The sequence below is a fragment of the Salvelinus fontinalis genome, chromosome 6 (genome assembly GCF_029448725.1).
Source record: "Salvelinus fontinalis isolate EN_2023a chromosome 6, ASM2944872v1, whole genome shotgun sequence".
NCBI classification, from domain to species: Eukaryota; Metazoa; Chordata; class Actinopteri; order Salmoniformes; family Salmonidae; genus Salvelinus; species Salvelinus fontinalis.
In genome coordinates, this window is record NC_074670.1 from 21,863,581 (window position 1) to 21,876,196 (window position 12,616).

Genomic DNA, 12,616 nt, shown 5'->3' on the forward strand with positions numbered 1-12,616 from the left:
CTCGTCAGTCCAGCACTTTTTGCCAGTCCTGTCTGTTCCAGCAACGGTGGGTTTGTGCCCATAGGCGACGATGTAGCCGGTGATGTCAGGTGATGACCTGCCTTGCAACAAGCCTACAAGCCCTCAGCCTATTGCGGACAGTCTGAGCACTGATGGAGAGATTATGCGTTCCTGGTGTAACTCGGGCAGTTGTTGTTGTCATCCTGTACCTGTCACGCAAGTGTGATTTTCGGATGTACCGATCCTGTGCAGGTGTTGTTACACATGGTCTGCTACTGCGAGGACGATCAGCTGTCCATCCTGTCTCCCTGTAGCGCTGTCTTTGGCGTCTCACAGTATGGACATTGCAAATTATTGCCCTGGCCACATCTGCAGTCCTCATGCCTCCTTGCAGCATGCCTGAGGCACGTTCACACAGATGAGCAGGGACCCTGGGCATCTTTCTTTTCGTGTTTTTCAGAGTCAGTAGAAAGGCCTCTTTAGTGTCCTAAGTTTTCATAACTGTGACCTTAATTGCTTACCATCTGTAAGCTGTTAGTGTCTTAACCTCTACCGCTTCTCTCTCCCGGATCCAGGATCTTCCTCATCAAAAAAGCTGACTAGCATAGCCTAGCCTAACGCGACAGGGATATCATATAATATAATTTCATGAAATCACAAGTCCAATACAGCAAATGAAAGATAAACATCTTGTTAATCCAGCCATCATTTCCGATTTTTTTTATGTTTTACAGCGAAAACACAACATATACAGTATATTTATATTAGCGCGCCACAATAGCCAAACACACAACGCCATTTATTCACCGCCAACAAAGCTTTCACAAAACCCACAAATAGAGATAAAATTAATCACTAACCTTGAACAACTTCATCAGATGACAGTCTTACAACATCATGTTATACAATACATTTATGTTTTGTTCGAAAATGTGCATATTTAGAGGTACAAATCGGGGTTTTACATTGTGAATACGTAGCCATGATGCACCAAATTGTCCGGAGATATTTTGGACAGTCACGTAATCTAACCAAAAAACTCGTCATAAACTTTACTAAAAAATACATGTTGTACAGCAAATGAAAGATACACTGGTTCTTAATGCAACCGCTGTGTTAGATTTTTTAAAATAACTTTAGTACAACTTACAGCATGCAATATTGTGAGACAGCGCCCAACAATTCTCCGCCTTGTTGGAGCCAACACAAACCACATAAATACGAAATAACATCATAAGTATTCTCTTACTTTTGATGATCTTCCATCAGAATGTTGTGCAAGGAGTCCTAGTTCCAGAATAAATCGTTGTTTTGTTTTAGAATGTCCATTTCTTCTGTCGAATTAGCAACTTTGGCTAGCCATGTGGAGGGCACATGTCCAAAAACTCTTCGCGCATTGAACGAAAAATTCCAAAAGTCCCAATAAACGTCGAATAAACTGGTCAAACGCGGTTGAAAATCCTACTTTACGATGTTTTTCTCATATGTATCCAATAAAATCAGAGCCGGGGCATTTCGTTGTGTAGACCGAACGCATTTCAGAAGACAATGTGAGGTTCCCTGGTGTGCAGTTGAATACTGACAAAAGAGCGGACCTGTCACTCCAAAAGCTCTCATTCAGTCTCACATCAAGCTAGACACCCCATTCAACATTCTACTGCCTGTTGACATCTAGTGGAAGGCGTATGAAGTGCATACAGATCCATAAATATAAGCCAGTTGAATAGGCAGGCCCTGACACAGAGCCCCATTTTCAGAATTTTCACTTCCTGTTTGGAAGTTTGCTGCCAAATGAGTTCTGTTTTACTCACAGATATAATTCAAACAGTTTTAGAAACTTCAGAGTGTTTTCTATCCAATAGTAATAATAATGTGCATATTGTATGATCTAGAACAGAGTACGAGGCCATTTAATTTGGGCACGATTTTTTCCCAAAGTGAAAATAGCGCCCCCTATAAAGAAGAAGTTTTAACGACTGTTCCACAGGTGCAAGTTCATTCATTATTTATGGTTCATTGAACAAGCATGGGAAACAGTGTTTAAACCCTTTACAATGAAGATCTGTGAAGTTATTTGTATTTTTACTAATTATCTTAGAAAGACAGGGTCCTGAAAAAGGGACATTTCTTTTTTTGCTGAGGTTAGTACTGTAAAAGCACTTGAACGTCTTTGATGTTTACAATGCTATATGTTCCTCCCCATCTCAGTTGTAACATTAGAGAAGAGTCTTCAATCATTGGGAACGTCCAGAGACACTGCTGAACTGCGACAGAGCCTGTGAGTAATCACAACACGCACATGCACACACATACACACACACACACACACACACACACACACACACACACACACACACACACACACACACACACACACACACACACGCGCACTCACACACAAACACACATGGGAATTTTAGTACTTACATATTCATATCAACACATTAGTGTGCAACTCAAGCGAGTCAATCAACGGCTTCCTCCCTCAATTTCACCAACCGTCTGAACACAAACCATTTATTGCTGTGTTATTGACATCACATACTGCTGCAACCATGCATTAGCTACAGTTAAAGTGTAGCCTGATACATAGCCTCTGAGTGTTCATTCTGCTTGACCTGTCTGTCCTTTAACCTGTTGGGGATGGGGGCGCTGTTTAGACTATTTATGCTAATGTGGCTAATTTTTTAAACGGCTTCCCACAAAATCCTTGATCGTACAATATGCATATTATTATTATTATTGGATAGAAAACAGTCTATAGTTTCTATAGGAGTTGAAATTTTGTCTCTAAGTGGAACAGAGCCCATTCTACAGCAATTTCCCTGACATGGAGTCAGATTTGAGAAACGTTGGCCACTTTTCTGAAGTCATTTAAACGGGCACTGTCGTTGCTATGACTATACGGACACTTCTTACGTCTTCCCCTGGATGCCTTTACGTGATGACGATTCCAACGGGCTCGATTGCTCGTTCACAGGCACTACAAATGAAAAAAACCTTTAGCTAGCAAGTCTTTTCTTGCTGCGTAACGCGCGTGGAAGACACCGACCCTCTCCTGTTCCAAGCATTAGTTTAGCCTGTTATATTTCTCCGGTCATCTTTTCACTCGTTATAGGAGTTACAAACATCACAAAGTAGTTAATTTAAAGCGTTTTATAGCAATTTATATCCGTTTAGTGCGATTTTGGGACATTTATTTTTGCAACGATGTGAAAAGTTGGGAACGCTTTTCAGTTCATCCCGAACGTAGTTGACATTTCCACATGGCAAGAGGACAGCTTTCCACCAAAAGACGATTTCTCCCAAGAAAGGATCCTTTGCCCAAGATACTGATGGAAGAACAGCTCAAGGTAGGACATTTTTATTATGATAAATCGTGTTTCTGTCGAAACATTTTAGTGGCTTAGGACGCCATGTTTTTTGACGTAGCTTCGCTTGGCGCAAACTGTATTGAAAAGTAAGGATAAATTAAAAAATGTAATAACGCAATTGTATTAAGAATTAAATTGTCTATCAATCCCTGTCCACCCTATATTTTTTAGTCACGTTTATGAGTATTTATGTATAAGAGTAGATCACTGTCTAAGTGGCGCAAGGACGTTTTCTTTACCAGCTTGTCTACATTTCACATTGTCTAACCATGATTTTGGTGGCTAAATATAAACATTTTCGATCAAACTGTATATGCATGTTGTAATGTGATGTTACAGGAGTGTCATCGGAAGAATTCTGAGAAGGTTAGTGAAAAAATTAATATCTTTTGGCGATGTTGACTTTTATCGCTCACTTTGGCTAGAATCAATGCTGGGCTGCTATGTGCTATGTGCTACGCTAATATAACGATTTATTGTGTTTTCGCTGTAAGACACTTAGAAAATCTGAAATATTGTCTGTATTCACAGGATCTGTGTCTTTCGATTCGTGTATGCTGTGTATTTTTACGAAATGTTTGATGATTAGTAGTTAGGTAAACACGTTGCTCATTGTAATTATTCTAGTCCATTTGTGATGGTGGGTGCAATTGTAAACTATGCCATATACCTGAAATATGCACTTTTTTCTAACAAAACCTATCCCATACCATAAATATGTTATCAGACTGTCATCTAATGAGTTTTTTTGTTGGTTAGGGGCTATAAATATCTTAGTTTAGCCGAATTGGTGATGGCTACTGGTGTTGGTGGACAAATAAAAGATGGTGGAATATGCTAATGTGTTTTTAGGTAATAGATGTACATCTTTACATATTGTGTCTTCCCTGTAAAACATTTTAAAAATCGGAAATGTTGACTGGATTCATAAGATCTGTGTCTTTCATTAGCTGTATTGGACTTTAATGTGTGAAAGTTAAATATTTTAAAAAAATATTTTTTTTGAATTTCGCGGCACTGGTTTTTCAGTGGGGGGGGGGGGGGGTGTGCCGCTAGCGCCACGCTGATCCTAGACAGGTTAATCATGCCGAGGGTCACATTAAGCCCAGTAGCTCCAGAACAGAGAATATTTTCTCTATATTTCAATGTCCTCTTTCATAGCTGATATTGATTCTACTTGTTTTAGTTGAGCTGCCAGCAATTACCAAATTCCTGCCTGATGACAAAGTGGCCAATCTGAGATGATTGTGTCTGTTTAAAATGCATTACACCCCACTGTGCTGCCTGGCATGTCATAAATTCTATCAACAATTTTTTATGATCACCTTGGAAACCTACACTGTCTGAATGTGTGTGTGTGTGTATGTGTGTGTGATTCTTTTGCTTTCTGTTGCTTTCGTTAATATTGGTGTAGGATGTGAACCATTATAGACAATGATCTGGGTTCACTGCTCTGAATTACTAGAAAGAAAATGGTTTTCCATGTGATGTGACCCCTCTTTGTCAGCTGTCAACAGTTACAGTGTTGTATGCATTCTAGTGTCTTTAAAGGATGGTTGAATGGCACAGTTGAATAGCACAGTTGAATGGCACAGTTGAATGGTTGAATGGCACAGTTGAATGGTAGAATGCTACAGTCAAATGGATGAATGGTACAGTGGAATGGTTGAATGGTACAGTTGAATGGTTGAATGCTACAGTCAAATGGTTGAATGGTACAGTGGAATGGTTGAATGGTACAGTTGAATGGTTGAATGGTACAGTTGAATGGTTGAATGGTACAATCAAATGGTTGAATTGTACAGTTGAATGGTTGAATGGTACAGTTGAATGGTTGAATGGTACAATCAAATGGTTGAATTGTACAGTTGAATGGTTGAATGGTACAGTTGAATGGATGAATGGTACAGTTGATAGGTTGAATGGTACAGTTTAATGGTTGAATGGTACAGTGGAATGGTTGAATGGTACAGTTGAATGGTTGAATGGTACAATCAAATGGTTGAATGGTACAGTTGAATGGTTGAATGGTACAATCAAATGGTTGAATGGTACAGTTTAATGGTAGAATGCTACAGTCAAAAGGTTGAATGGTGCAGTTGATTGGTTGAATGGTACAGTTTAATGGTTGAATGGTACAGTGGAATGGTTGAATGGTACAGTTGAATGGTTGAATGGTACAATCAAATGGTTGAATGGTACAATCAAATGGTTGAATGGTACAGTTGAATGGTTGAATGGTACAGTTGAATGGTTGAATGGTACAATCAAATGGTTGAATGGTACAGTTGAATGGTTGAATGGTACAGTTGAATGGATGAATGGTACAACGGAATGGTTGAATGGTACAGTTGAATGGATGAATGGTACAGTTGAATGGTTGAATGGTACAGTTGAATGGTTGAATGGTGCAGTTGATTGGTTGAATGGTACAGTTTAATGGTTGAATGGTACAGTGGAATGGTTGAATGGTACAGTTGAATGGTTGAATGGTACAATCAAATGGTTGAATGGTACAGTTGAATGGTTGAATGGTACAGTTGAATGGTTGAATGGTACAGTTGAATGGTTGAATTGTACAGTTGAATGGATGAATGGTACAGTTGAATGGTTGAATGGTACAGTTGAATGGTTGAATGGTACAGTTGAATGGTTGAATGGTGCAGTTGAATGGATGAATGGTACAATCAAATGGTTGAATGGTACAGTTGAATGGATGAATGGTACAGTTGAATGGTTGAATGGTGCAGTTGAATGGATGAATGGTACAATCAAATGGTTGAATGGTACAGTTGATTGGTTGAATGGTACAGTTGAATGGTTGAATGGTACAGTTGAATGGATGAATGGTACAATCAAATGGTTGAATGGTACAGTTGATTGGTTGAATGGTACAGTTGAATGGTTGAATGGTACAGTTGAATGGTTGAATGGTACAGTTGAATGGATGAATGGTACAGTTGAATGGTTGAATGGTACAGTTGAATGGATGAATGGTACAGTTGAATGGTTGAATGGTACAGTTGAATGGTTGAATGGTACAATCAAATGGTTGAATGGTACAGTTGATTGGTTGAATGGTACAGTTGAATGGTTGAATGGTACAGTTGAATGGATGAATGGCACAGTTGAATGGTTGAATGCTACAGTTGAATGGTTGAATGGTGCAGTTGAATGGTTGAATGGTGCAGTTGAATGGTTGAATGGCACAGTTGAATGGTTGAATGGTGCGGTACGATTTTAATTATTTTCATGCTGAGTGGATGCCGCATACTCACGGCTACTCACTGCCACTTCCAGCAACTACCGTAACTGTAGTAATTTTGTCTTCGTCTACTTTTGTAATGGTAGGCATATTTTACAGTACACACAAACGCCCTGCCTCTGGTTAAGAAGGTTAATCGACCATCTGCACCCATGGTCTACCTCTCTACTCCCGGCTACAACCACAATCTCACGGTTAATAGAATTGGACCCGTCCTTGTAATCGTGGAAATGCACACAGCAAAAGTCTAAGTGGATTAATCGCTCCCACCCTCTGAGTGTCATTGTCTTTGTTAGTGCATTAGGCATTCGGTGGCGACTCGTCCGTAACCCACCAGAGGACGAGGACACTGTTTAGAGGAGAGGAGAGGGAGCGGAGAGGGAGAGGAGATGGGGAGAAGAGAGGGAGAAGAAGAAGGAGGAGAGGCAAGATGAAGGAGAGGAGAGAGGGAGGAGAGGAGAGAGGAAAGAGAAGAGAACAGAGGAGGCAACAGACTCTGCTCTGACAGACAGACAGAAGGCCAACTGCCACAGAGGGCCTCAAAGAACCTCTCCTCAACCAGCCATAAGGCATAACTTCTGCCACGGGCTCCCCACAGCAAAGCCCTCACACAGTACAGTACATTAAAGTACATACACTGGAGCTATAGATGGATACTGTAGGAAACGTTACGTCAATTACTGTATGTACCCAGGGCTTTCATCTTGCAGAGACAGATCCACATGTATCATGGAGTTAACTTGGAACCTTTAGCAAATAAACCCTATGTTGTTTCATGGTGCTATAAAATGATATGATGCCATTTTTGATGGGATATTAAATAGTGCTACATCAGACACACTGATGTTCCTATAAACAACCTCCACACATAACTGCACAGTACTACCATACTATACTGCCTTTTAACCATCAAGAAATATTCTGCTAAATTCACATCTATTACAAAATCCACAAAACTAATGTACTGTAAAATCTATTATTGATAAAACAACCATGTCAAATATGCTTCCATTTGTTGATTAAAAAAAACTACTGTGCAGACCATATGCTAAATTAGCCCTGTGCTAATATTTAGAAACATAATTCATTTTTTCCCCAAAAGTAATTTGTTTTCTACCATGCTACATGGGTTTAATTGAGTCAATATGACCATACTCTATTTAGTTTTTTAAAGACAGCACTATGGAACAATTCATTTATGAAATCACATGATATAGAGAGAGCGATAGACAAGGCTTGAAGGAGGGATGAAGAAGAAACTATATACAACTGCTGTGGTGCCTGCATGCATGCTTGCGTGAGAGGACTTGAACAAATACTGTCTAAATTCACCAAATCTCCCTAGACCGTGTTGTGGAGATGTGCAATAAGAACATTGATTTAGTGTCTGGTGCTGTCTGTGCAGGCTGGGCTTAGCCTCCGAGCCTGGTGCTCCCCTCCAGCGTAGCTTGGACACAACATACTGCACAGGACAGCAGACCTGGGATCAAGTACTATTTGAATTCATTTCAGATACTTTATCGGGGCTTGACTGAGTTTATGTGGCGCAATGGAAACAATGAAATAATCGCACAATTGCAAACTCTGCCCATGTAGTTCGCCAGACAGTCTAAAGCAGTGTTTCCAAAACTCGGTCTTGGAGACCCCCAAGGGGTGCACATCTAGTTTTTTGCACTAGCACTACACGGCTGATTCAAATAATGACCTCATAATCAAGCTTTGATTATTTGAATCAGCTGTGGAGTGTTAGGGCAAAAAACTGAACATGCACCCCTTGTGGTCCCCAGGACCAAGTTTGGGAAACGCTGGGCTACATCAAACACTAAAGGTAGGATTCTGAATATTATTTGAACCCAGTTCTGATGTACAGTACATTCTGTCCTAGTGCTCCCTTTAGAGACCCAGGGATAAATACTGCTAGAGAGACCTTCTCCATACCTCCCCACCCTAGTCCTCAAATATTGATCTAAATTTGGAGAGAGGAAATAAGGGGGAAAAATAGACAGACAGACAGTCCTCAGTGTATTAGTGAACTCAGAACCAGGGCCATGTCACTGTAATTCTCTGGCCACTGTGGGAAGAACCAAGCCAACCTAGTGGAAAACAGTGGGAAAATAGACTTCCTGTTTTTTCAGAGAGAGAGAAAGAGTGAGAGTGAGAGAGAGAGATCTCGAGGTTGAAGGCCAAGCAAAAGTACAGTCACGCTAGCTTCTGAGGGGAGAAATAAGTTGAGCTTCAAGTATGGCCCCTAAAGCCAGAGAAAGTATGACCTCTGTGTTTTTGGTGTATGACTTATCCTGCTGTGTCTCTGTCACTCTGCATTGCCTCAGCAAGGTCATACTGTATCTGCCAGTGATACATTCAAACCACTCATGAAAACAGCCATTCATAATGTTGTGCAGGAGATGAATACTGCTTTACTTCCCCCATTCATGCAAGACCGGTTGTACTAGAACACATGTAAAAGCTGCTGTTAAATGGGTGGGCGGAGCAGATACTCTATCCTGGGTTAAATAGAGTCCGTAGCTGTGGGCTGGATGAGGTACTTGTAATATCCAAGAAAAATATCTAGTCAATCATATGACCCTGATGCAGCTGAAAGTTGGAGTTGGTTCACCATGCTGGATCAACAGTGTGCTCTAAGTGCTTGTCCACCTGCATGCTGTCACTAATAAGCTTGAATGTGACCTTCTGTTGTATCTTAGGTAGGTAAAGGAAACATGCCACACACACAAACGCACACACACATACACACACACACACACACACACACACACACACACACAATCACACACACACACACACACACACACAGGCACCAAAGGGATTAATAAGATGGCTAAACCTCTGGCTGATGTGTCATCGTTTAACGTTTCAGTCAAAGACTTCTCAGACATCCAGAGGATTACGGTAAACTCACAGCTAGTTCATGCACCGTCACGTCACAACAGGAACAACATGACTGATCTATGTGGAGAAGGACTGTGCCTTTGAATCTGCAGGCATGTAATGAGTTAATACACAGGAGGTGAATGTCCTAATTCTGTTGTCCTCAGGCCTACAGGGTATTCACTGTATGACATGAATTGGAGTAACCTGTACTTCAATGGTTTTAAAACCATGCAACAAAAAACATGTCAATGTGTGCATAGAACACAACACTTATCAACATTATCATCAACATCTTCCAATGCTTCATGTACTAAACATAAGAATCCATTATGACCTGTTTTAATGAATTCCCGTGGATCATCTATGAGTCATTTTGCACCTGTTCTAGAGAGTTAGTTTCTATGGATCATCTGTGTAGGTTTATGCCACTGTACCGAGCAGTATGTTGTGCCAAACTCTTGGTTCACATCGCCCACTCTAGAGGACCCTCTCATACTCTTCTGACGTATCACATTACAAAGCTATCGAGATCTGTTAGTCACTTGCGCCCCCACAAAGATCTCAAGAGTAGGGACTCAGCAGCAGAAAAGTATGTAAAAATATAATGTGAATTGCAATCAGTCATCTCCTTTGTGTTCTGCGTTGTATTCCTTTGTGGCTGATCAGCCCCAGTGAGAGAGAGATGGAGAGACAAAGAAAGAGTGGGAGAGAGGTGGAGCGTGGAGAGGGAGAGGGAGAGAGACAGTGAGAGAGGGATGGAGGGTGAAGAGAGCGAGAGGGAGAGAGAGAGAGAGGGAGCGCACAGGGAGACTTGCGACTAGTTGTCTGAAGGATAGTGTGTGAGAGAGAGGAGGTGCTGTCCTGATGTCCCCCATGTTTAATGCTGCCTCTGGGCAAGCAGGGTTCTGTTGAGACAGACTGCTTATTTGGCTATGCTTAAGATTATCAACACAATCTTGAATAGTATTATCCAACCAGATTTCTCATAAGAGCTCACAGACACAGTTTAATTTCAACCAGTTCAGTTTCATCCACCAGGTTACCTCAACACAATATCACTAGCCTCAGCCCTCACCTAACTTAAAAACAACAAACCAAACCTCATCCAGAAACATTACTGCTCCACTTAGATAAAGAGCACATTTCCAACTTCATAAAAAAACAGAGATACAATTAAAAAATGACTATAGTAAGTGCCAATTCAGTGCCAAATAAAATAACAGGGTTGACTGTGACAGGGTTGACCGTAACAGCATTGACCATAACAGGGTTGACGATTTAATCTTAAATCAGCCATGAATCTCCTCTTGACTGGGAGAACGGAAGCTGGTTGTGTGCAACAAGGAGTGGCAATTTAATCCATGTTTCATAAAAAAACATTTCTAGCCTGCCTATCTATGGGTAACAGAGATGATGTGTTATGCTGAGTTTTCCACCAGAAAACACCAGAAAATGGCCAAAAGAGTCAAACAGACTAAAACCATGTGAGCTTATGATGTGTATATGTATATATATTTTTTTAAATCAACTTTTAAAGGAATAGTTTCACCATATTAAAACAAGAGTTCATTTCACCGAACAGGGTTGAACATAAAATGAGGGACAGACTTAAAGAAATCACTAATCACATGAAATAAATAATCGTCTTCAGAAATGACAATAACTAGGGACTTACAATGATGGTGAAAACTTGGAGATTTTTTTTGCAATGTTCCTAGAAGAGATTTGTTGCATTTTTCATGTGGTCAATATTAAAGGGAACTTCATTTAATATAGCAGGCGTTTAAAATTCAATATTGGTGCACAATTTCTACTTATAATATCAAAGGGACGCAAAAGTCACTACTCTCATGGAACGACCCAGAGATGCTTCAGTAAATGAGTGTGTGGGAGGAGACGTTGAAAATAAATGTAAAAAGCTACAGGCAGGCAGTATTGATATTAGTGCAAGAAAATGTTTTTGTGCATGCAAATGTGACTATTGTCTATCAGAGATTTTAATATGATTTCCATAATTACAATAGTGTCTGAAATCAGTAAACTTACTGAAGGCATCTATCTTTTTGTGTTGTCTTCACAATGTACTGTTTGGCCAAATAAACCATGAGTGGCAGACTGTAAGTGGAATTGTTTAAAATTATACTTATTGATTGAATCGCCATCCACACGTATGCCACTATTTGATAATAGATGTGTTTGTAGACAATAATTGGGGGTTCATTCGTTCAACATAAAAATCCATACTTTCCTTGGCTGAAAGCTATAGCCATAATGAGTGCGCCTCCATCCTCCCACCACTGGGTAGCACTGTAGTTTGTAAGCTGCTGTGTTTTTTAATGGTGAAAGCCTGGGTGGCTCCTCTTTGTTCTTCCCCTGGCAGAGAAAGAACACCCAGCGCCCTGCGTCCCTCACTGTGCCAGTGTACAGGACCTGTCCTTACCTCTGCTCTGTCAGACTGTCATTAATATTGATTCACTTAATTGGTTGAACTCAGAGTTCCCATCGCCCTGGCCAGCCCAGAAGGCACACTGTCCGTTCTAGAATCCAGCGCCAGGGGATAAAAGCTGCCATGTCCTGCCACGTCCTCCAGAGTTCACGACCCCGAGAATAACCTCATTCATACCACCTTAGAAGCTAAAGACTATGTGCATATCGCTTTGTCTATTCGTCTTCTCTCTCTGGCACTCTCTCCTTCTTTATCTCACTCGCTTTCTCTTTCACTCTTTCTTTCTCTATGTCATTCTCTCTGGCTCTCTTTCTCTTCAATTCCAGACATTCTACACAGCAGCAAACCAACAAAGTCATCACCAGCACCAGTCAACTCATCAAACAACTCTCTGACATCATCACTGGCTCTACACGGGTTAAAGTGGTTTTTTCATCTATTTTTCCAGACTTTGTATCTAATTAAATACACAGAAGCAGAGACATAAATTAAGATAATTGTCACTAATCTTCGTTCTTCTTTTCTTGTTTTCACAGCAAGATCGTCTTCGCCTGACTAGACTTAAGACAGAACTCTCAGAGTCGGTTCAACGCTATGGAGATCTGCAAAAGGTTCCTTTGCATTGCCTCACGTCTTCTC

The 12,616-nt window shown here is 40.6% G+C and overlaps 1 protein-coding gene across 8 annotated transcripts in view; it reads left to right on the top strand.

The window, feature by feature from the left end:
• Window positions 1-12,616, top strand: part of LOC129857337 (t-SNARE domain-containing protein 1-like) — a 179,998-nt gene that overhangs the window by 82,610 nt on the left and 84,772 nt on the right. For 7 of the 8 annotated variants that reach the window (XR_008759896.1, XM_055925481.1, XM_055925483.1 and 4 more), the window contains 3 exons: window positions 2,209-2,278; window positions 12,304-12,400; window positions 12,514-12,588. Coding sequence is in view for 7 of the 8 variants with exons in the window: in XM_055925481.1 (XP_055781456.1) it covers window positions 2,209-2,278; window positions 12,304-12,400; window positions 12,514-12,588 (242 nt within the window). In the remaining variant the exon portion in view is untranslated. The remainder of the gene's footprint in view (window positions 1-2,208; window positions 2,279-12,303; window positions 12,401-12,513; window positions 12,589-12,616) is intronic. The other variant, XM_055925484.1, reaches the window with a different exon arrangement.